At 44.1% G+C, this 23,566-nt stretch overlaps 1 protein-coding gene across 1 annotated transcript; it reads right to left on the bottom strand.

Annotated features, from left to right (window-relative positions):
* Window positions 1–3,789: 3,789 nt before the first annotated feature.
* On the bottom strand, window positions 3,790–17,643 carry BPGM (bisphosphoglycerate mutase). Its single transcript, XM_009480153.2, has 3 exons — window positions 17,565–17,643; window positions 14,442–15,097; window positions 3,790–5,197 (listed from the first exon to the last, which is right to left on the bottom strand). Exons 2-3 carry the CDS (start codon window positions 15,040–15,042, stop codon window positions 5,019–5,021), a joined length of 780 nt encoding a protein of 259 aa, XP_009478428.1. The 5' UTR covers window positions 15,043–15,097; window positions 17,565–17,643; the 3' UTR covers window positions 3,790–5,018.
* Window positions 17,644–23,566: the final 5,923 nt, after the last annotated feature.

The raw sequence follows: 23,566 nt of genomic DNA, 5'->3' as shown, positions 1-23,566 counted from the left end.
GGAGCTGGAAGAGACCTGTGGCAAAACACAACTATATGAATGAAGCATGTCCTTGCAGATACAGCACTTCTAATACTAGGTGTCCCGTTAGGCCACAACTGCTTTCTGGAGCCTGATAGAGTAATTGCAGCATCTGTGTTGCCAACTTTCACTGAGCTGTGGGTCAATTCCCCCTCCTTTCAAAAACAGCAATTGGAAGTCCTCTTCAGGCCACTCTATTGCACTAAGCTTGACTTCACAGCACAGCAACATCCATAGCTAGTACCTGCTGCCCTTCCCTGCTCTGTCAGCACCATGTGAAGAGCAAGAACAGGGAGCCTCTTCCCCCTCTCTCCCTTCCTTCTGTAGAGTGGGGACAAAACATGGCTGCTAAATTCTGCTAGAATAGCCCCAAGGCAGCCTGGGAGCTGGCTAACAAGGCAGTAGGAGGGAAGAGTGACCTGACATAGCCAGCCTGCTCTCTGTGTGATGCTGAAGTCAAGTTCCCTTTTGTATTCACCCATCCCCAGAACCTTTGGCCACCATAACACAAGGAAGAGGCAACACCTGTTTGGCACAGCTCTCAAAAGGGGGGTTCCTTCTCTCCAAACCCTTCTGCACTCTCTGTCTGAATCACTAGAGTCTGTCCCTACCATAGCTCCAAGGCTTCTTGAACAGCAGAGTTGTTATATCTGCTTTCTTTCCTGCCCGTGGGAATTTAAGGCTGAGGAGAGGTTGTGGCCAGCACAGAAGACAGACAAGGCAATTGCCAAGTGCCATTTATTATAAACTTTGAGAACTGGCAGCTCTGAAACAGGGTGACTGCAAACTTGTGGAGGCAGAGCTGGATTGGTTTGGTGTTCAAATGGCACTTAGACACTTTCCATCAATACCATAGACTGAAAAGTTTCCTAAGAAAACAAAAAGAGCAAAGTGTAAATTTTGAAAACATGACTAGGTAGAGACAGCCAGTTTCTCCTCAGGCTGTGCAGACAAAGTTGACCATAGCAAACTCCCTTGTACTCTACCCTTTTCTAAACAAAAAGTACAGAGGACTCAACCAAGCCTGTCTTTAGATGGTCTTCTCCCAACACAGGAGACCATGGACATGACTCAGGAAGAATCTGAGGTGTAACTAAGGCAGAGTCTAGCCAAGGCAGAGCAGAGTACAAAAGGTGACTGGAGGAAGGAGGGGCAGAATGCACCTTAAAACTCCAATACAACTTTGAATTGGCTGGCAGCACTCCCACATTAACTGCAAAATGTTAAATAACAGTACACAACTGGCTCAGATCTGCTCCATTGCCCACTCACTCTCAACACAATCATACAACCAACTTTAAAAAAAGTTTCTTCAGTATGTTTTTGTTTTAAGCCATACAGTTGTGTCTTCCCCATTTCCACCTGAATGCTCAGCTTTTTTTAGGACCTTTATACTGTGTCCCATTACCATTCCCCATTACCAGTATCCAAGGCCTTCTGTGTGAACATCAACAACAAGAAGAAAGAGTCCTCAGCAGGCTTGCAGTTCCTTGCACTTGTCATTCAAGTCACAACTCTGCTTGACATCAGAGTACTTTGGAGAATGAAGGGGTTGGCTTTGTCTCCAGAAGCTACAGTTTTAAACACATCAAAAAGTAATGCTTCTCATAAAGAAAAGCAAGCATGGGAACAGTGAACATTTATTTAGCTCCATTGTTCTGGAACCATTTAATTTCTTGCTCCTATGCAAATGCCCCCATAGTTTCAAACAGGTACGTATTCCCCTCCAGCCTGACTTCTTTACACATAAACATGAGGCAGTGTTTGCTCTAACACTATTTTTACCCAACGGACTGCATGATGTGATCAACAACTGCTTGATGAGTTCTGGGACCCTGAAGGTCACAGTTTTATTTCCCTATCAGCCCTGGAAATGAGACAAAGGGGAAGGGGGTAGAAGGAAGACAGACTGAAGCCAAGTTAAATTCTATTTCAGGTGAATTTATTGAGTTACAAAGAACCTGCCAGCTCCACCATATTTACAAAGGTTTTCAAGAGGATTCTAGAGCTATTACTGCTACTGAACCACAAGTTAAAAATGCATGAAAACCAGATCAACCACATCCATAATGTCAACTGTAGAAACACACCAGATACCTTATAGGACTTTGAAGCATACTCAAACATGGGGAAAATGTTTTCCAACCACTGGTTTCTAAAGCCACCAGCAAGATTGTCATTTCTCCCTCTGATGCAGCTCTGCCTGAAGATCAGGCATCCTTATGCCACTGTTGATGGAAGTTGGCTTCTGTTCTTCAATATACACGTTTTGTGAATCAAGAATTTAATTAGAAGGCTCTTCAGAAGCAAGCATTGCAAGGTGTTAAAGCAATCTTAAAGAGCACAATGAAATCCCCAGTTGGTTCCATTTGATACTTTTACAAGGTAGTATTGCTGCCAGATGTGCATGTAAGATCCTGTCATCACTTTGGAGTCACAACCAAAGCAAATTAATTCAAATGTTCCAGGGCACTGTCACTATTCATGTCTCAAGCAGTGCTGTAGAAACAATGCCACCTGAAAACATCACACTGATGTTCTTTTCTTACTGTCCATGACTGTTTGAAAGGCTGTTTTCAGTCAATTTCATCCATTCAGCTGCAAGAAAAAAATACTAATGCTCTCTACATTCACTCATCCACTTTTCCATTCCCGATCATGAATTCTCTAAGAGAAGGGGAAGAGAGAGTGTATCTTCCAGTTCATCTGGGTTAATTTGTAAGTATATTCCAGCTGCATCTCAAGTCCTAAAAGTTCCACATTACAACACCACAATGCCAAAGGGATATGGACACTATTAGCCAAGGCCTGTAAGCCCACACATCTGGATGCATGCAGTTTCCACTGACAACAGGTGGCTCTGCTTGCCTTGTTAATAAGTCTACAGTAATTTTTACTTGATACTGAACTTCACACATTATTGAATGTTTGGGGAAGAATCTAATCACTTGAGTGCTAGTGGCCCTCCTCGGGGCATTGACAGGTACACATTTGCTGATCAACAATCTAATTCCATAACAGACTTGTAAAGTATCAACTAAGATTCAGAGTTGCTCTATGCACAGAAAACTAAAAACCCAGATGGGAATAAGTCCGTGTCAAATAGAGTAGCAGGGAAGCTGCTAATAGTATTTCAGAGAAAAACACTGAAATATCCTTGCTTGTACAAAGCAAGAGGAAGCCTACCAGCTTTCTGTTTAAGAGAGAAACATGTAACTTCATTCCTACTGCAAGGGCTATAAAAACAAAACCAAAGAGAAGCCCAGGCATCATTCATGCAAGAGAAACTACCATCTAGTAAGAGGTCTTTTAGAGAGCAGGTACTACACTTAGGCAAGCCAGCATCAGACCTGGAAAGTCTACCTCCATGTATCAGGGACACTGTTAGAGGCACACCACACTGTTACACTGCTCTCCTCAAATGAAAAATCCATTCTCTCACACTTATGAAATGAGCTACAGAACTGCTCACTGCCATGAAGCAGCTATTCCACGATTTGAAAAGTTTATACTATCATCATATCAAGGGAATTTTCAACAACCTCTGAGATTTGTAGCTGGGCCATGCTGAGAACACGTTCAGCTCAAACAGTACATACACAAGTGCTACCCATGCAGGTAACTGAGGTTAGAATCCATATGTTTAGGTGTTGAGGCACTGGGTCAGATCTAAATTTAAGTAACAGTTTAATATTTGCAAGTAAGATTAGAGCAAGTCTTCAAAAGGGGAATTATCCTGATGCTTGTGTACATAAAGAAATCAACTGCCATATGTGCTACACTACACCCAGTGTGAACTGTTCAAATTCAGTGCCAAATACAACAGCAAGGCCACACTCAGCAGGAATCAAGCTACGATTGTGAGGAGAGTTTTATAGGAGAACACTTTCAGGCATGGCAGAAAATCCTTCCCTACCAGCATGATGGCTGAATGAGCTGCACCCAGTAACACATCTTACACACCTTATGCATCTCTTCCAGCCCTCCAGAGAAATTGATAGAGAATGCCACATAATATTACTGTGGAACATACTTATCAAGACATATTTGCAACTCAGGAAAGCTAGGAGAGGGATTTTCCTATATCCGGTTTTACTGAGGTAAAGAGGAATTATTCTAACAACTTGAGCAAGAGATGATCAAACCTCTAGTACATGTTACTTAAGCATTTCAAAGCTATTCAGGTCACTCACTAAGAGCTAAGTGATAATTTAAACACTGAGCAGGAAACCTTTGTGCTTAGTTTGTGAACTAAAGTCTGAGTTAAACCCTATTATTGCAAGCCAGCAAAACACAGTCGTGCTAGGCTTTGCAAAGATGGTGGAGGAAAAGGGATTCCTTCTAGATTCCTCTAAAAACTGGAATATAGTGTAACAAAATACAACTACGGTAAGTGTAAGTCTGAACATCTCTACAAAATTCTCCTCTGGACCATGAACTGGGCTTGGAAGACTCAAAATAACAAAGGCAACAAGTTGCACAGCTGAAAGTGTTCTGAAAGACTGAAGGAACTCCATATCCAGAACAAATTGTCATGGCCATTGACACAGAAGAATGATACTGGGTAACACTGCTACTTGGTGCCATTTTATCAGTGAGAAAATTTTAGTGCCTGTGACAACCTGACTTAAGTTAGTCCAGCAAGCTGATGCTTTTCCCCTTAAGAGATCAGGACTGATTATTGGTAAACATCAATAACATATCCCTTTATTTCTGTACTGGGCCACCCTCAATCCTAGATCTGGGGCAGACTTTCCTGCAAGTTCCCATTACCTGAATGATCTCCTGATTTATTTTTTCAGTATCTGTAACCTCAGCTGAGATTTCAATTCCAGTTTTTGAACAGCAGAGGGTTAATCTACCAACCTGAGACTCAACAACTGTCCCTTTGAATTATTTAGTGCTTGAAATTGAGACTTTGACACAGTGCAACCTAGCAGTCATATATAAATCATCACTTATTACCACACTTTGAAAACAGCTGTGTTAGAGGGATTTTACTTCTCAGCAGATTTTACTTTCCCTTGATCTTCCACTTTTTTGATGGCAGCTTGGATAGCTTCTTGATCACCCAGAAACTGGTGAGGGCCCAGAGGGTGCAGATTCTCATCAAGTTCAAGAAGTATGGGCACACCAGTGGGGAGAGTAACATTGACGATGTCCTCATCAGAGATGCCTGCCGAAGAAAAAAATACACAGTTACACCCAGTAAACAGCTTCCTAACTGTCTAGCTCAGCCTTATTTCTGAGATTATCTAGTCTTAAAACAGTCAAGTACATAGTGTGGACTTGGTAGTGTAGGTTAATGGTTGGACTGGATGATCTTAAAGCTCTTTTCCAACCTAAACGATTCTGTGATTCTATGTTCCAACCTCCATCAACAACACTAGCTACTCAAGGGTTAGTTCCCAGCTAGACCACAGCTTGGTTAGTGCTTTAGGAACAGCTAAAGGAGGCAATTGCAATCAAGGTGAAGACAGCTTCTTCATTTTCAATCTACACATGCAAAATAAACAGGAAGAGATTACCCTGGAGATTATACCTTTCCTTTAATACAGGACATTGAGGACAATAGGTTCTCTTCCATATCTTCCCAACTCATGCATCAGAAAAGAGGATTAGAGGCCACAAGTACTATTCCAACATGAAACAACCTCTGCTAAGCAACCAATACAAACAGCCTCTTTAAAAAGGCAGGATACCAAGGTTAATTTTTCTCTTAAATTCTCTATGCAAAGCTTCTCACACAAGCTGTCTTAAAAATCAGTATTCAATTCTTCCAGTGTAAGGATCACTGTTTGCCCACATCCGATTCCTCAAAAGTAAGTTTATAGCATCTTGTGTACAGTACTATTCTCAGAATTACTAGATACAGGATATTCATTTCCACTTTCAAATGAGGAAGAAGGGAAGAAAAGAAGGGAGAAAATCAACTTATACAACTTGGAGCATTTTCCTGTATTTTTCCACTTCACTAAAATAACATGTACCTAGGGAGAAAATTTATTTTACCTATCTATGGTTAATTAAAATATTCTGGGGCTCTAATCTCAGTGAAATTGCTCGTTATTTTTACATCAACCACACAAGTCTCCAAAGCATCCAAGTGAATTTTGAGACCAAACCTCCTAGTAAAATTTCCACACAAGGTCTAAATAGTTGCATTAAGAAGCAGTAACTGCAAAAACATTATTCCTCAAAAATTTCAGGCAAAAGAAAGCTAGTATCATTGGGAGTATCAGTATTTCTTTTTTCCCCTCCCCTTTTTAGAAGCACTGAGGTCACAGCAGCAGCCTACTGTTGTAAAGCAGGACAGCCTCTAGTAATTCATGCTTAGAAAATGCACACAACCAAGCTTCTGAAACGATGACACCATATAAACTAGACCAAGGTGCATGAAGAAAACATCCTCTTGAACAGCTGACAAAACAAGACAGTTCTTAGAACATATGGGTGCAAATTTACCAGTGATTTTCACATTTAAGTAGAAAAGCAGAGCCAACATATTAACAGGAACATCCACAAACTCAAGCCACGCAGCAACAATGGGATGACAACAGGTCAGAAAAAACAGAACTAATCATGAGGTGAGAATCATTTCATGCCCCTGCTCAGAGACTACACAAGCATGTGACTTTTGCAGTGACCTATTCTTGTTTTGATTAGGCTAAGTACTTAGTTCAGCTGTAGATTAGCCCTAAATTTCAGAGGAGCATCAAGCAAGAGGAACAGACAAACCCTCGCAAGAGATTTGCTACATACAAATGTATTTGTTACAAATGTATTTGTTACACCTTGTTACATACTGAGCCATCAGTCCATAAAAAAAGGCATACTCTTGCCAGTTTAAGCAAACCCTGTATAGAAGAGATAAATAGTTCACTTGTAGGCAGCGGAATCACAGACCTACAGAAACCCACTCAAGAAGTATCTAAAATTTTAAAACTGCACAGAAATCAATTGGAAAAATACTGAGTCCATTTACCAAGCACAAGCACTATTCTCAAGGACTTCGTTTTGCAAAACTAACAGCCCAGCTGCCTGAGCTCTTATTTCAAGGATTCTTAAACATATTAGATTTTAACAACATACACATGTCACCATGTATCCACAGAGAATCTGGCCCTAGGAAGTGTTCTGCCCACATCTCAAAGCCAGTCTCCCAGACTAAACCATTCAGATATACACAAAGTAGATGAAGTCATACAGAAGAATTTAGGCAAACCACATAATGTGGTCAGCAGCCAGGATATTTAAAGGTTTCCTCTAAAGATGGATTAAACAAAATAGCTAGAGCTACATGGATTCAGAAATGCATTTTACTGTTTTTACAGAACACAAAGTGACCACACCAATGTCAACTAGTATTGATTTACAAAGCAAAACAGCACAGGCTGGGATAAACAAGCTGCAGTAAGCATGGTGGCTTTCTCCTCAAGATTCTTCCTCATACAGAAGTGTTGCCTCACAGCCAGAAGGCTGGAACTGCAAGTTGAAGTCAGATGAAAATCCTACAGAAACAATAGTGTCCTGTTGCTTTATTGCAGCACTGTTACTGTATTTCTATAGTATTTCTGTTCTTCAGGAAGCAAGATGCTGATCATGCTTGTCACACAAGCTCTTCAGTTACAGGCAAAATGGACACAATCTCCCAGCAGGCTAGAAGAACGGTAAAGAGATGACATCTTACGCTCTGGCCATTGCAAGTGCAAGCTAACTGCTATCCAGTTACTTCATGTGCTGTAACTATAGCCAAGTGACCTTTTCTTGCACTTTATCTGAGCAGGCCTGTATCACAATCCCACCCTATCTCACAGGGAAGAAGGGTGAAATCAGGGCAAGGATTCAACTGCTGACTACAAGGTGCAATGGGAAATAAGACCATTGAAGAAGCAACATTCTTCACTCCAGTATAATACTGAGGCCTGGGTCTCAGCACTGCTGAAGGGCACTGTGTTGCTGGAAGCAGTCTTTCCCCAAGAAGGTTTAAAGCTAGGGTCCCACCTACTTACAGCCATGAGAAACCACAGACATTACTGAAGTACTCGGGATGTCTTCCTCAGGACCCCAGGTAAAACACTGACTCAGCAACTACATTCCTCAAGTGGACATCTCCCCTGTTCTCTCTCAGGAGCACCTGTTAAACATTGTTCCTTAATAGCAGCTGTATAGCAGGAAGCAGTTAGGTACATGAACATTGCAAGAATTTGGTACAGTACTTACTACAAAAAAGAACTTTCAAAATCACATTCAGAATTCTTTCCCACCTCACTTATGCTCCATTTAACTGAACTGGGTGATCAAACACACAGAGACCAGTAATATCTCTGTGCAAGCTTAAGAATTCACCTTTACCCAGTAGCCCACTAAGTGCTTCGAAATACTTGCACCCTGAAGAGTCCTACAGAGGCAAACCCCATTGGGCTTCATTTTGAGCACCCACAGCCAACTTCTACAAGGGCTGGCTCAGCTTCTCCCTCCCTCTCACCTGTTCTTACCAAGTTCCTTCCTTCTATTCTTATGGTCAGAGCAACACAGAAGTCACAACAGCTATTGAGAATAGCTACACCTCTCCTCCCCTGCATGTCAACTACACCTGAGGCCAGATGATTCATCCAACAAAACACACAAGATCATATGCATAAATCCAGCCACAATGGGCTTGTTCTAGAACTGGTGCTTTGTAATTGAGATCCAAATCAGGTCATAGCATCCTTCCCACAAGCTTAATGAAAATACTGAAGCTTTAGCCTAATAAGTTAAATATTCAAGGCCAGATTCCACCCTCCCTGCAGGCTGGCAGTAGGGTAGAGGAACGAAGCAGGCACAGTGTTAAAATCTGGCTATTAATCTTTACAGAATGTTAGCTCACTGTACAGATTTTAAGGAAAGAAGGAAAATGATGGGTGGACTACAACCATGGCTGCAGCGTATTAGCTACAGCTGTTTCACCCTTACGTCTGCCAAGATTTTCTATGTCTGTATTGGGTTTGCATGGCAAGGCTTTGGTAACAGGGGGGCTTCTGTAAGAAGCTGCTAGAAGCTTCCCCTATGTTCAACAGAGACAATAGAAAACAAGATGGAAAAAAAACTCATGGGTCAAGATAAAGGCAGTTTAATAAAGTACAAGCAAAGGCCACACATAGAAGCAAAGGAAAACAAAAGATTTCTTCTCTACTTCCAATCAGCAGGCAATGTCCAGCCACTTCATGGAAAGTATGGCTTCAGCATGCATAGCAGTTGCTCCAGAAGACAAACAACGTAATAACAAATGCTCCTTTTCCTTTCTCTTAGCTTTTATTGCTGAACAGATGTCATATGGTATGGAATATCCCTTTGGTCAGTTTGGGTCATCTGTCCTGGCTATGCCCCCTCCCAAAATCTTGCCCACTCCCAGCCTGCTGGATGAGGCAGAGAATGTTGGAGAGAGCCTGGATGCTGTGCACACTGCTCAGCAGTAACCAAAGCACTGCTGTATTATCAACACCTTTCTAGCTACCACTACAAAGCACAGCACTATGAGGGCTACTATGGGGGAAAATTAACTCCATCTCAGCCAGACCCAATACAATGTCATTACATAAACAGCTCCTGATCACAGTCTGACTCTGACCGTGGTCATTACTGAGGCCATCCAATACAAGACAATGTAGGAAAGCAAACCATGAATCTATCCTATTCCCATGCAGTAGAGAAATCCTGCCTGCCTTAAACTCCTCAGGCAGTCCAAGATTAAATAGGCTGAAAGGCATGAGATTTGCTACTACCAGCACTAGCTGTCAGCTATGGCATTAGGTGAGACAGTTCCAGAAGTCCTGAGTAGAGACCCAGGTTGCACTACCACCACCAGGAACTCAAGGCAACACTGTGACAAATGGGCTCTCTGAGCATGCAACTCTAGAACCTACCAGCATAAATACTGCCCTTGGACAGAGCTCTGGCAAAAGGTTTCCATCCCTGGTTGGAGCACTATCAAGAGTCCCTCAAGCTCAAGTTTGTGGAAACCAGTCACTAACAACTCATGTCTGAAACCTTTCTGTCCCAGCTGCAGGTCCTGGTCAGGCTGTTCCAGCCCTTTTGCACTATCATCAGGCTCTTGCTACTCCCTTCCCTGAGCTGACTCAAACACCACCATGACAGAAAACTACCCACTCCTTTCCATTTTTTGCTAGTTTACAAGCCAAGTTAACTTGCAAAAAGGCCCAACAAGCTCCCAAGAAATAAGCAGCAGAAGCACAGAACAAAGACTGGGATGAATGACAGGGAGTGCAAGACCATCTCATTTCAACAGCAGTGAGTTGTTAGATCTCAAGCTGGTTTCTGTAACCACCCTCAGACACCACAGTCACATAAGTAGTACTTCCTTAAGAAGGCCGAGCAGCAAAATCAGTAAAATAATCTTACTAGGTAGCCCCAACACACAATCCATACCAGGACTCACAGTGTGTAGCTCCAGCATGTAAATTACTGGAATACTGTAACTGCACAAGTACCACACTCACAGTAATGCAAAAAAGTAAAATCCTCAAGGGCACTGCTCTCCCTGCTCACCAACTGGCAAGACCAGCATCAGGCTTTCCCAGTCACAGTGCTCTGCCTGCGAGCCCAGTTCCAGAGCTCTGTCCCAGCTCTGTGACCACAACCAGACAAGCCTAACAGGTGCAACATCTGCATCTTTCTTGGAGACAAGGTAACTCCTACCCTTTGTTTTTTACCCTGAGCATAACAAGGCTCAGTGACCACCACACCATATCCAAGAGATGGCAACCTTTTAACATGGAGAAAATTCTAGAAGCAAGCCCTCCACAAGACCCTGTCTTGAGGTACTTAATACCAGTCCTTGGGGTTAAATGGTCAGGAGGGAAGAAAGAAGTTGAGACAGCCCATCAACCCTTCTGCCAGCCACCTGGAAAATTAGTGCATTAGACTTGGTCTCCAATTAGTACTTCAACACAAACAGGGCAAGCTGGTCACACCTATTACAGTAATGTTGTCTTCACAATGTGATACTGCTAAGAGGGTCTCAATCTCTGTCAATTATTAGGTAAGAGAGCAAACTATTCCTCCTTCAAAGAATTGAGAAAGCCACCTGTAAATAGATCCTGTGCATTTAGGATGCTTATTTAGCACATTTTAGCAATTGATGCTTTCATAATCTATATGATGTTTCAGTGTCCACAGTAAAACCTATCAAACAGGTCTGATATGGTTACTTTAGATACCTTCCTCATTAACATCTTGTTGCCATTGCTTTCTCAATGCATCAGAGACAGTATACCATGAAAGAAAAAATATGGCCTGTCTAAAAACCTGAGTTACAGGTCATGGTCCATACCAATAGGTGTCACAGAAGAAAACAGTTGCTAAGTTCTCACAAGACACTTCCACCAGAAAAGACAAGACTGCTTCCTGAAGAAGAGAGTACTACTTTTAGAGAGCCTTTCCAACCCTAACATATCATGAAAAATGTCCTCTTGCTCTGCCAGCTTTTAGTTGTGCCAATGATGCCTAGCATCATTACATACATCACCTGAAGATCATGCAAAGAATAAGTGCTCTGAAAGGGCTGGACAAGCTTAGTTAAAGACTTAAAATTTGATGCCAACATTGTATCCTTGACAGGATTGCACAAAACAGCCATAGTTGTCCTTGGCAGCATTTACCAAATTCACAGGAATTACGTAGAAGGAACACAGCCCAGCATCCCCACTGGACACCAACAGGTCACAGCACTGAGCTCTTCAGCAGCACTCTCTGGGAGAAATGTCACTCAGCCCATTGGGACAGAAGAGCAAGCTCTCCGAGAAGCTGCTGTTTCTGATCTCCAAGTGCACACAAGAGTATGGTCCAGTTTGTGTTCAGTACTGTTCTCAGAAAGACTGCTGGGATTTCACTTTAAGCCCTCACATGCAAACCATGACAGATCCTACAGACATTTCATACACCTTAACGAGGTCCACTCTGAGCACTGAGAAAACAAGAAATCCAAACCCACAATCAGAGTTTTGTTAGCCTGACATTCTGTTGCTCTGTGATTTTTGTGCGCAAGTAGAAAGCAGATCCACATTTCAAACTCTTTACTAATTACTCATAGCAAGGAAAAAAATTCAGATTCAGAGAACTGCAGGCCTGTTGCAAAAAAAACCCTCTTTGAAATAGTAACTTCAAGGATACTCTGAAGTCTTTCAGAAAAGACATTAAATTTCACACTGAAACAATTACAATTGTTTCATCAGATCAAACTGAATTAAAACATTCATATTTACCACCATTTGAAGTTTGAGCTAGAGCTTCCAGGATTAAGTTATTACTTTGACTAAGCAGTCATGTAGGATTGCTGCTTGAGGCATTTAGAGCCCAATTTTCTAAATGCCAAAAAACATAGCTCCAGCTAAGACAGAGGGGCCTAGAAACTCCCACTCAACTGCAGGACACACTAAGCTTGTCCAAAAAAAGTCCACAAAAACAAAGCCCACCTCACAGTGGGTGCTATAAATACAGAAGACCAACAAACTTTAAGCACTGTTGAATCAGGCCCAACTCCACCAAGGCTCCAGAGCAGCTCACAACTCACAACCTTTCAGAAGGGAGAGACAGTCAGCAGTGTAGACAAGGAACCTCTTAGATCCAGCTAGATATAGGTTGGAGCTCTGAAAAAAAAGGGGAGGTTGCAGTATCAGAGGTCTTAAAGCTCTGTTCATGCCACCCTTCAGGCCAGCTCTGCAGCAATCCAAATCTCTAGTGCATAAAGGGCGGAAGAGGGAGCACATATTTGGCAATTGCTCCTGTGTGAGAGCTGGGGTAGCTGATGGACAGTCCTCAGTCAACAGAACTAGATCCTCTGCCAAGGATTCCTCACATTTCCCTGTGCAAGCACATGCTGGGAAGGACAAAGTATAGTGTAGGACAAGCAAGAGACAGCTCTATTCTACTTTGGTTGAGTGTGGGCAGCCTTTGAGGAGTTATACATAACATTGTCCCAAATAAAAGTTTTGCAGCTGTTCTAACTTACACTGTTCTCTCCAACCTCAATGCAGCAAGGAATCCCAGCCATACTAACTTTAAGTAACCTTTACCAGTCACTAATGCTGTCAGCTCTAGCCTTGGTGCATGTCTGCACAGAAAGTGGCCCACGGTTTCTGCTGAAGCTGCAGTCAGCTTGCAGCATTTCACCCCCAAAAGGCTTGGCCAGCATGGTTTCATGGAACTGGTTCAGTTCTTGGTGGGGGGGAGCAGGGGAGACACCATGGTTGTGGATCCCCCTGCTCATTTTCCCTTTGTAATTCTTTACCATTTCACATAGTATGACAACAAGCCTGACCACATCAGTGGAACTGGCCAAACCAGCCTTCCTCCTTGATCCAAGCAGTGGTCTGCACCCCAGAATTCACAGCCTCTATTAGTTCAGAAGCTACCTGTACATGTTTATTCCCTGGGCTTCTGACTCCTGTTAAAGCATCAGCTGTCCTGACTGTTCCAGCATGGCTGAATGCAAAGAGTACTCAGCAGAGTCAGAGCTGTAGAAGCACACACAAGATGGTTTTATAAGTAAAAATTTGAGTGGACACAATCCAGTCTGTGCGTACTTGCAACTACACCTCTAGTAGGCTGCATTCATACATGTATAATCACTAAATTCTACTCTACCCACAGACAAAGAAATTAATGCAGTCCATCTTCCAGTTTAGAATGACCTAAATTAGAAGCCATGTCATTAAAGAAGAGGCAGGGGAGAAAGAACCTAGCAATGACTTAAAGATAAATCACATCCTTTTAAAGTCCCAAACAAATAAGCACTCTTATGCTAAGCTATCACCTTAGCTGTTTATTGGTAGGCATATTCTACATTGGGAAATAATACAGTATTTGCATAAGCTTCAGCAAGTACCTATTCTTTGTAGAACTCCTTGTCACATCCACTTTTTTAAAGTGAAGAATTATCAGGAATGAAGCCTCAAAAGTGACCCACCACAACAACAGTCAAGAATGTCTTCCACAACCCAAGATAAGCACTTTATTCTGTTGTGTTATAGCAATGCTTGTTTAATGAACAGATAATGACTTCAACCCTTCTGACAAAGCAGCTGAATAAATCCAAAAATAGTTAGAACCTGAAGAGTTTGTGTCTATCTAGACCAACTCCAGTTAGTTTGAATACAGTAGTTTAAAATGAGCAGTGAGAAACAAGGGAAAAGCATCTGGCTCTTTTGTTAACTACATTAACCTAACATTCTCTCCCCCCTTCCACATCACCCAGTTTGATTCCTGTTCAAACAGGCCAACTTTTTACTTTCTCCTTGGAGACCACAGACTTTAAGCGTTACATTGCCCAGGTAAGTAATACACACTACAGAACAAGATGTAAAGCTTTAAGCAACTGAGTAAGGGGAAGAGGGGAAGGCTAAAAGGAAGACCCTTACCTTCCAAATGCTTCAGCAATGCCCTGCTGCTGTTACCATGAGCAGATATAAGGATCATTTTGCCACTTTTCAGTTCTGGAACTATCTTTTCATTCCAGTAGGGAAGGAGTCTATCAAGCACATCTTTTAGACTTTCAGCCTTTGGGAGATTATCCTGAGAGACATCACAGCATTTATACCGGCGATCATTGTATATGTCTTCATAGTAAGGATGAGATTCAGTTATGGGAGGGGGGGTAACATCATAGCTTCTCCTCCATATCTTCACTTGCTCCTCCCCATGATTCAGAGCCATTTCTGCTCTGTTGAGACCAATCAGTGCACCATAGTGGCGTTCATTCAGTCGCCAGGAACTCTGAATTGGGACCCACTCTTGGCCCATCTCTTCCAAGACAAGCCATGCAGTCTGGATGGAGCGGCTGAGTACAGAGGTAAAGACGAGGTCAAACTCAAAGCCCAGTGCTTTAAGGTGTTTGCCACAATTCCGAGCTTCCTTTATCCCATTATTGCTCAGCTTCTGGTCCACCCAGCTGCAGAAGCGATTCTCCTTGTTCCAGGCTCCTTCCCCATGTCTTAAGAGAACAAGCCTGTACTTAGCCATTTTGGTTGCAGCTTAGCACAGATGACAACTGGTCTGGCATCTAATAGTGATGCATCTGGACAGAGATACAAGACATACATCAAACATCCCACAGATAATGCATTACAAGCAGTAATATGGCAGCAAAGAGTAGACAACTATCAGAATCAAAACCACCAAAGAAACAAGTGTCTGCTGAGTATGTTTTTACCTTTGAGGTCTCCTGGCTTTGAATTCCTTCCCACCCTCATGTGGGAGGAAAAGCACCATCCTCCACCCAGCTTGTTGCAACTAGCTCACTTAACCAATTGATTAGTAGCAGATTTGTACAAGCTGTTCCTTCCTACAGGTTTTCCTCAAGTGCTTACACAGAACTTCACTCAACATCAGAGGCTCCCAACCAGAGAAGCCGATCTCACTCTCAGTGGTGAACTTAGAGGTGAGACATGGAGCCCAAGCTCTAAGAGCTGCCCAGACCCACACTGGCTCCAAGGGAATGCAGGCACAGATAGCAACTGTGATCATCAGCCAGATCAGTTGGAAAGGAGAACCACAGAACTGGAACTGGTAATTGCACAGAACCTTATTAGCTTTCCTCAAAGGAGATGTCACCATAATCATGCTCCACATAACTTGTTTCCTCACATCCCCATCCTGTCCTGCTAATTATGCCACTCTGCTTGATTTTTCCCTGGCCACCTCCCTCCATCATTCCTCCGCACCCAAGTGCCACAACACAGCTACTCTGCGATGCAATGCACAACTAGTGAGTCCTCATTTCACTGAATCCAGAAGCAATCTCAGATTATTCCATCCCCTTCCTGACTTTCAAATGTATTTTTCCCTCTTGTATCCACGAATTACAGTGACATGTTCTCAGGCACCAGGGTTAATGTTTTTACTTTTGCTGTATAGGCAAATGGCATATTTTCTGTCCTCATTAAATAAGACAGCTACACATATATAAGATCAAACAGCACCTTTCTCTGCTCCTGTTGACTAAGCAACACCACCTCTGGATTGTCTTCAATGGGAGATTGATTTTGACCACTCACCCAACCTTTCACTATGTGGCCAAGGATCTTCTAGCAGATTGTGTGACACCTGAAAGGTCCATCTAACAGCACTGCAACTCTGAAAGCCCCACCTGATCACACTGACCTGAGATGTCACAGGCTAGATAGCAACGGACAGAGCAGGTGAAAAAAAATATAAAAATACAACACTCTGCACTGGAAGGACTGCTGTATACTCAAATAAACATTAAGTGCTCACACAACCATGGACAGTGGAAGACTGAAGCCTGATTTCTGCACACCCAACTTTGGACTAGATTTCCATAAGAGGCTGCTTACAGGAGCTCCCATGATCTCAAATCAGTTGGAGCTGCTTCAATCATACTTTAAGTCTAAGTGTCTCAAATTCAGGCCACTGTGACCCTGAATTAGCTCAGTAGGATGGGTTAGGCCCATGCACTCTGGGTTTTAGGAAGCACCCAGCACTCTGTCAGCATTCATTTTTACCATACTTTCAAAAAGAGTATAGAAAAGCTGAATTCATTAACAGCCTCAGTAGTTTGAACTTGACTGTAACATCAGCTTAGTTCTCCTTTACTCCCACAGAAGACAGAGCCTACATCACACAAGGACACTACTCAACACCTCCCCAGCTCTAACTTCTGACTACTGGTACAGCTCAGGATTAAAAAGCCTTCGAGGACTGAGATTTTTACAGAGTATCAGGAGGTATTGCCTGACACACAAGAGACAGCTGTAAATACAAGGGAAGGTCTTCTGTGATTTCATACAAAGAAGGCCTGAATTTTGTGTATGACAAGGAGCATCTCAGACAAAAGCCCTTGCATGTTCCACCTTTTCCACTCACAATAATCAGTTGCACATTAATCAAAGAAATCAGCTATTGTTAGAATTCAGATGTCATGTCACATCAGATGCAATACTAAACTACACCCTTTAAGATAGCAGGTTTATAACAAAAAGGAATATCATATAGCATTTCTGTCTAGAGCCAAAGGGATCTATCTCCCATGGATGCGATTAAAAATTGCAGTGTGTTCACAGCATGAACTACTACACAAAACATAGCCCCATTAAAAGCTCTCTCTGCAGATACCTCTTGTTCAGTTTGATTATGTAATCTGTTCCTGTGGATAATGCAATTTATAAAACCAAATTAATTTATAAATTTATAAAGTTTATAAAACCAAATTAAGACCCAATACAAAAAACCAAGACCCAACAAGAGAGGAAATGCACCTGTTTGCACATGTTCTTAATTGGGTACTTTTGAACAAAACCAATAAAAACCTCAATCAATAACAAAAAAAAGACTCATACAAAGACCTAAGATCATCTGGAGACCATAAACTCCACTTCAGTTATATAAAAGATTAGGCAGAAACACCATTCTCAAACAAATTTAGAAAAGACTGGCAGTCACAGGGTTGTTTAAATATCAGTTGACTTATGGAAGCATTTAAGCTAGAAAGCCTTAGAGCAACACATGGAAATAATCCTACTCACCTTTCCTATGGCAAAGGAGCAGCCTACACAAATCCCAGCACAGACTCAAGAGCTGCTTTATACAGAGGCCACCACACACTCTTGGCTAGTTACCTGCAGGAAAAGAATAAACACCAAGTGCTCACACAGAAAGAAACCACAAGTACAAATGGTTATGCCAACCACCACTTGCTCTCAGAGCTGTAAGAAAATAGAGCACACACCCCTTGTATGGGCTGGGAAAGCTACCAATTTCCTTCTCCCAAAAAGATGCAAATGCACAGCTCCTGCATTTCCAACAAGGGAAAGCTTCTTGTCTCCCAGATGCCCCAGGATATCATTTGCTCCCCAAGATTTGTTTAGACTACAATTACCATAGCTCTAGTGCACAGAAATCTACCAAAACCTCTGGGACACCATGGGGGATACAGACAGCAAACCTGGACCCAGCATAAAACAGGAGCAACACAGAGCCCAGCACGGTAGAACAGAGCAAGGTGCCCAGGATAAGGTCTTACATGGACAGAGCTTTTAGCCAAGCACAGTTCTAAGGTCTAACTGCCAGAGATGGTCACTTCCAGGACTCCTTGCTCCAACCAGCACAAGCTCACGGGCTCAGCCCTTTTATAAAACGTCCCTGTGCAGTGCACCTATGTCTCTCAGCCTTCCCTAAGAACGGGGAGGCTTACCAAGGAGCGGGGCAGCAACTCACACACACACAAATACACACGCACACACACGCGAGGTGCCCCACAGCTACTGCCCCCTGAAGAAGCCCCTACCTGCCCCGGGCCCCAGCGCCGCCATCCTTCCCCTCAAGGGGACACACACACCCCCCCGGCCGGCTCCGGGTCCCGACACCCGCCAAGGGAGCCCGCCTGCACCCCCGCCTCAGGGAGTCTCCCCCGGGCCCCGACAACGCCGCTCCGTCGGGCCCGCCCGGATCGCCGCACAGCCCCTCCGAGAGAGCACCCCCAGCCGCCCTCCTCCCCGCCAAGCCCGGCGCCCCTCCACCACCCCACCCCCCCCCCACCCCCGCACGACCGTTAACCGCCCCCCCCAACGCTCGTCCCTCGGCTTCCGAGAATTAACGGCCAAATCCGCGCCGCCTTACAGCTACCCCAGCAGCAGGTTGCAGCCAGCCCCCCCCGCCCCCGAGGCCGGAGCCGACGCCGCCCGCTCGCCGCTCCGCCGCCGCGTCGGGAAAGGGGCGGACCCCGCGTCCTAATGAGGCCTCGGCGTGCGCTCGCCCGCGAAGCTGGGGGAGCCTGATTGGCTGGCCCAGAGGATGAGCACCGCCCTCAGCCAATGAGGCCGAGCCTGTGGGCGGTGACGCCAGAGAGCGGCGTGGTGCCTACGGGCGCGCTAGGAACCGAGCCCGGCCGGGCCCAGCCGGCCGCGACCCCCGCGGTGTCCGGCGGAGCCTGCGGGGCCGCTGGTGCCGTGTGCGTGCGTGCCCGTGTCCCCGCCAAAATCCCGTCCTCCCAGAGCAGGTGGGATCACACAGGGATCACAGCAGGGGTGCCGGTTCCCCCCCCCCCCCCACGCTTCTGGACACGCAAAGGGCAGGGCGGCGCTGGCGTGGGCGATGCTCACCTCCCAAAAACCGGGGAGAAACGGCGTCACGCCAGCGCGTGCGGAACGCGACCAGACGCAGCCAAGCTTCTGGCTGCTCCCGAAACCGCCCCCAGCGCTGCCCCTGCGGAGCTGCCTCGGGCCTCCCTCCGTGTGCGTCCCCCGCCCCGAGCCTCGCCACCTCCTCGCCCACCGCCCGGCCGGGCACTGCGGCGGCGGCGGCCGGGGGCGGGGACGGCGGCTCGCTGCTTGGCCGCCTCACGGAAGAGGCCAAGGAAGGAGCTGGGCTGCCCGCAGCCGCCGGATCCTTCCTGCTCCCCTGCCCAGAGCCTCCTCCGTGCGAAGGAAGGAGCGCAGCGCCCATGCCCCGGGTGCCATCCAGCACCCCCCGCTCATTCCCCGGAGGTGAGGAAGGAGGGCACAGGGACAGTCAGATGGGGTATTTCCCAACCAGGGCTCACTTTCGCTTCTGGCTTTCGGACTTTCTGGTTTTGGTAAGAAGCAAGGGTCCAAAATGTCATTACTCATCATGAAATCACCAGGAAAAAAAATAGACGTGAGTCTTCCTAACGATCGTGCTAGCTACCCTCATACCCACAGGCTGCAATTCCAGTTCAAAGTAATCAAAAAACCAAGTGGACGGAGCAGCTCTGCCTCGAAATGGAGAGAAGTGGTGCAGGAAGGTGGTATCCCTTACTGCTTCTATTGCCGTAGGTCTGCTTTTATTTTTAAAGAGAAGCAGAGCACATCTTTTATACATAAACAGATTCACATTTTCTTCTTTAAATGCTTACCCTTGAACAGCCACAATGTAAAGTTTAAAGGGCTACAAACTGAATGTATACCGAATGTGCTCTATCACCCTCTCTACAAGGGAGAGATAGAGACGATCTTCCATTAATAGGTTAAAATGATAGTGCATGAAAATGAAAGATGGGGGATTCAGATTCCGGCAGGAAAAAGCAACACAAGGAAATTTAAGAAAATTCGGGGCAGAGGCATTAAAATGATGTCTCTAAAGTGCTGTGAGGAGAAAGGGTGTTTTGTTTTGCACTTACAGGTATTAGATCCTAACCTGTCACTGGGAAAGAAGGACCAGTCAGATGAAACACTGCTTCACCAGGCTCTCAGCACGGCACAGCACGAAGTGAGCTAAGTGGTAAGAGTGGCCAGGCTGTCGGTGAGCAGCACCCTGTGTCGCTTCGGTGGTTACTGCACTGACTTTGTTCCTCATTTATTTGAGAAGCTCTGGAAAGCATTCTGCATCCCAGGAAGAACACTTTCAATGTTCTTCCCGATAAAAAGAGCTATGCCTGACCTCAATACAGAACCACAATAAAATCTGCTGCTTCTGCAAAATATTTTGCAATGGATGTGAATTGCACTTACAGTTACACATATCATCCTTTTCATCTCACCCACTAACTTTAATGTTAACAATTACCATTCATCTCCATCAACTTTGCCTAAGCCACAACCTACAGTATAAAGCCAGTCCAGCCTACGTAATCAAAGCAGTACTCGTAAGTTCACTGTACCAGAAGAGTTTGATTTGCCACCCATCAGCTTGAACTGGTAAAGAGAAACGCTCCCACATCACGCCGCGTGATCACACACCTGCAGTCACCCTGCCTCCAGTCAGATCAAACCTGTCTCCTCTTGCACAAATGCACTAATGGTACAGCTCTGAATATGGGTGCATCACAGGCAAACTGGTTGATTGACTTTGCAAGGAAAAGAACCGAAGGTCCTAGAGATAGAAGGAAAGTATCTATTCTTGAGTATCAGCACTATGTGTTGGCTGTACTTCAATCATTAAGAATACAGTTAACAGAAAGAAACATTATATGCCAATATGCAATCATAACTACAAGTAAATAGACAGCAACCCATGCCACAAGCCAGGACCTTCATGGCCATTAAATACAGATTTCTTATCTGCATTAGTCTTTGAGCAAGACCATGTCATTAGCATGGCAAAAACAGCCTAATGACTTTGATTCACATTTCAAACTACACACAGAAGAGTGGAAGCCATATCCGTGTGCATGACTTCTTGCAGACAGCTACACTCATTTGGCAGCTATTATCTCTCAGACCAGCTGGGCTGTGTTTTTCAGGGTCTCTGCTCTGGAGCCCTTCCAGGCTGTAGCATTCAGCTGGAATGTTTATGGCAGAAGCAGTTCAGGAAACTCCTTTCCTCAATACATAAACTTCCTCTGGGGCACCAGTGCAACTGCACCACACTGAAGAAAGGCCTGGAGCTCAGCAAGGCAGAAACAGAAGAAAACAGAACTGGAAAGCAGAAAGGCCAATTAATGATTGATGAAAACTGTGGCAAACAGGAGCATTCTTCCCTGATTATGCCCTCGGTACTTTTTCATAGAATAATTACTTTGTTCAAAGCTAGATCAAGTATTTGCCACAGAGCACTGCAGACATTCCCACTGTAATTTCCAGAAGATCCTGAGCTCTTTTTTTATCCTTATTTGATATATGAGCTGTCTTCATTAATAATTTAATCTTCAAAAGAAACTTCTGTAATCAAATCCTCACACCCTTTAATAACTCTGAAACCTTCTCTCTAAAACTTCTTCCTGGGTGTTTTTCTACTGCATGAATTTGTGCCTTCTCTGCTAGATTCTCCCTACTATTTTCCACCTTCTGTCACTGCCAGCAGCATGCCCATTCTCTCTGCCACCCAGAGGTATGCCCAAGGAATCCTCATCCATTTTTTTGGAGGTGGGCACACTCAGGCCATTTTCAATACTTGACAGTTTTTCCCCTACAAAAGTCCTAGATCCTGTCTTTTCTCTGTCTGTTATCCATGCTATTGTTGCCTCACATTTCTCTTCAAGTTTTCTGATGGCCCACTTTCATTCGAGGCCAAATTTGTATTGAAAAAGGTCTGGGAGTACAACACACTATGCAGAGATAAACACATCCTTATTTCCCCAAGAGGACTCAGAACTGTTACATCGTAAAATCACTCTGGCTACATCCATCTCCCTGTCCATCACCCCCCAATACACTGGATAACTCTTCTCTTGTAAACTAAACACAAGCTTTATTTCTTGCAAGAAATCAACTGCAATGTGGACAGGGGCCTGGGAAGCCCACGCTGTGTATTAACCTTCCTGTTAGCAGGACAGCACTACCCAGGAGGGATAGCTTTCCTGGGATACCAGCCATCTTCCCCATCCATGCCTTCAGTCTCCTTACCTATTCTTTTTACACCTCTGCTTACTCAGTTTTTTTGGTTTAACAGACCACTTTATTCACTGCTTTTTTTCAGTCATCAGCTTCATTTTTTCCATCCTAGGAAGACCGCAAGTCCACAAGATATCAATATCATGTTTTCACCCAAGCCTAGTCTCTAAACCCACTTGTTTAGCCAAATCCCAAGCAAACTGATGTGTATTCACAGACTGGAAGCTATTTTCCTTGTTCCTGAGACCACAGCCACAGCTCACATGAAGTGCTGCACAGTTCTGTTGGTCTGAAGTCCTTCATATGTCTCTATACACCAGACCTGGGTCTATAATACAAGGAAAATAAAGCCTTCTCCGTCAGAGCTCGGAAAGCACGTAGCAGGCAAGGACGCGCCAGTCCTACTTCTGTCTTTTTGTAAGAGCCACTCACCGCGTCTTGCATTAACCAAACGAGTGGTTCTCAACAGTTTTTTGGCTCAAGCATGCCTATGCGTGGGTAATTTTTCATCACACACCTACCCCTATTTGCCAATATATCACACCACCACATCTTAAACCAAACCTATTATTACCTAAAACTTGGGGGTGCACCTGACAGAGCAGTGAGGTGTACCTTGCACACCGGTTAGTCACCCAATTACAATTTAAGCTCCTCAGCAAAGGGCCTTTTTCACCATTTGTTTTACTAGTGCCTAATACAATGCTGCTTTCATATGTAAATACAGTGGGGCTTTCATCCTGTTTGGGTATGGAAGCAATACATAACTTCACACATCTGAGTAGATTCTCTTTATGTCAATACCAGAAGCATAAGTCCATGTGGAAGGCAAATAAATATTCTACCTTTTTTTTTTTTTTTACTCTAACTCCATTGCTTGAGGGAAAAATCTGTTCAAAAAAAAAAAAGTGAGTGTGTAAGCACTTAAACTAACCCTGCATTTGTCACCAGAATCATAGCTTTAGTCTTTAAGTAAATGCAGAAGTTTTTCTGAATCATTAAGTACCAAATAAATGACTGAGAAAGAGGAAGAAAATACATAAAAGCCTTCATTATATGCAAAACAGATGGAGGGAAGCTGCTGTGTGAGGCATTGTATTGCAAACCCAAAGTGGGAACTGAATTTCTTATATAATCCCTATGGCTAGGTACTGGTAATGTTATTCTGAAGTAAAACATGTGAGTTCTGCCTGTTCATCTGAAATCTTAGCTCAAAAAATAATTTTATTCCCACATAT

Source organism: Pelecanus crispus, chromosome 1 (assembly GCF_030463565.1).
Source record: "Pelecanus crispus isolate bPelCri1 chromosome 1, bPelCri1.pri, whole genome shotgun sequence".
Taxonomy (NCBI): Eukaryota; Metazoa; Chordata; class Aves; order Pelecaniformes; family Pelecanidae; genus Pelecanus; species Pelecanus crispus.
Note: the sequence above shows the minus strand (reverse complement) of the source record. Positions and strands in the feature narration are given on the sequence as shown.

Excerpts from the sequence above, each read along its gene's own strand:
- BPGM (XM_009480153.2), bottom strand. The coding sequence starts at position 15,042 with ATGGCTAAGTACAGGCTTGTTCTCTTAAGACATGGGGAAGGAGCCTGG. Across the intron at positions 5,198-14,441 it reads ATTGCTGAAGCATTTGGAAG|GCATCTCTGATGAGGACATC; the intron begins GTAAGGGTCTTC and ends TTTCTTCGGCAG.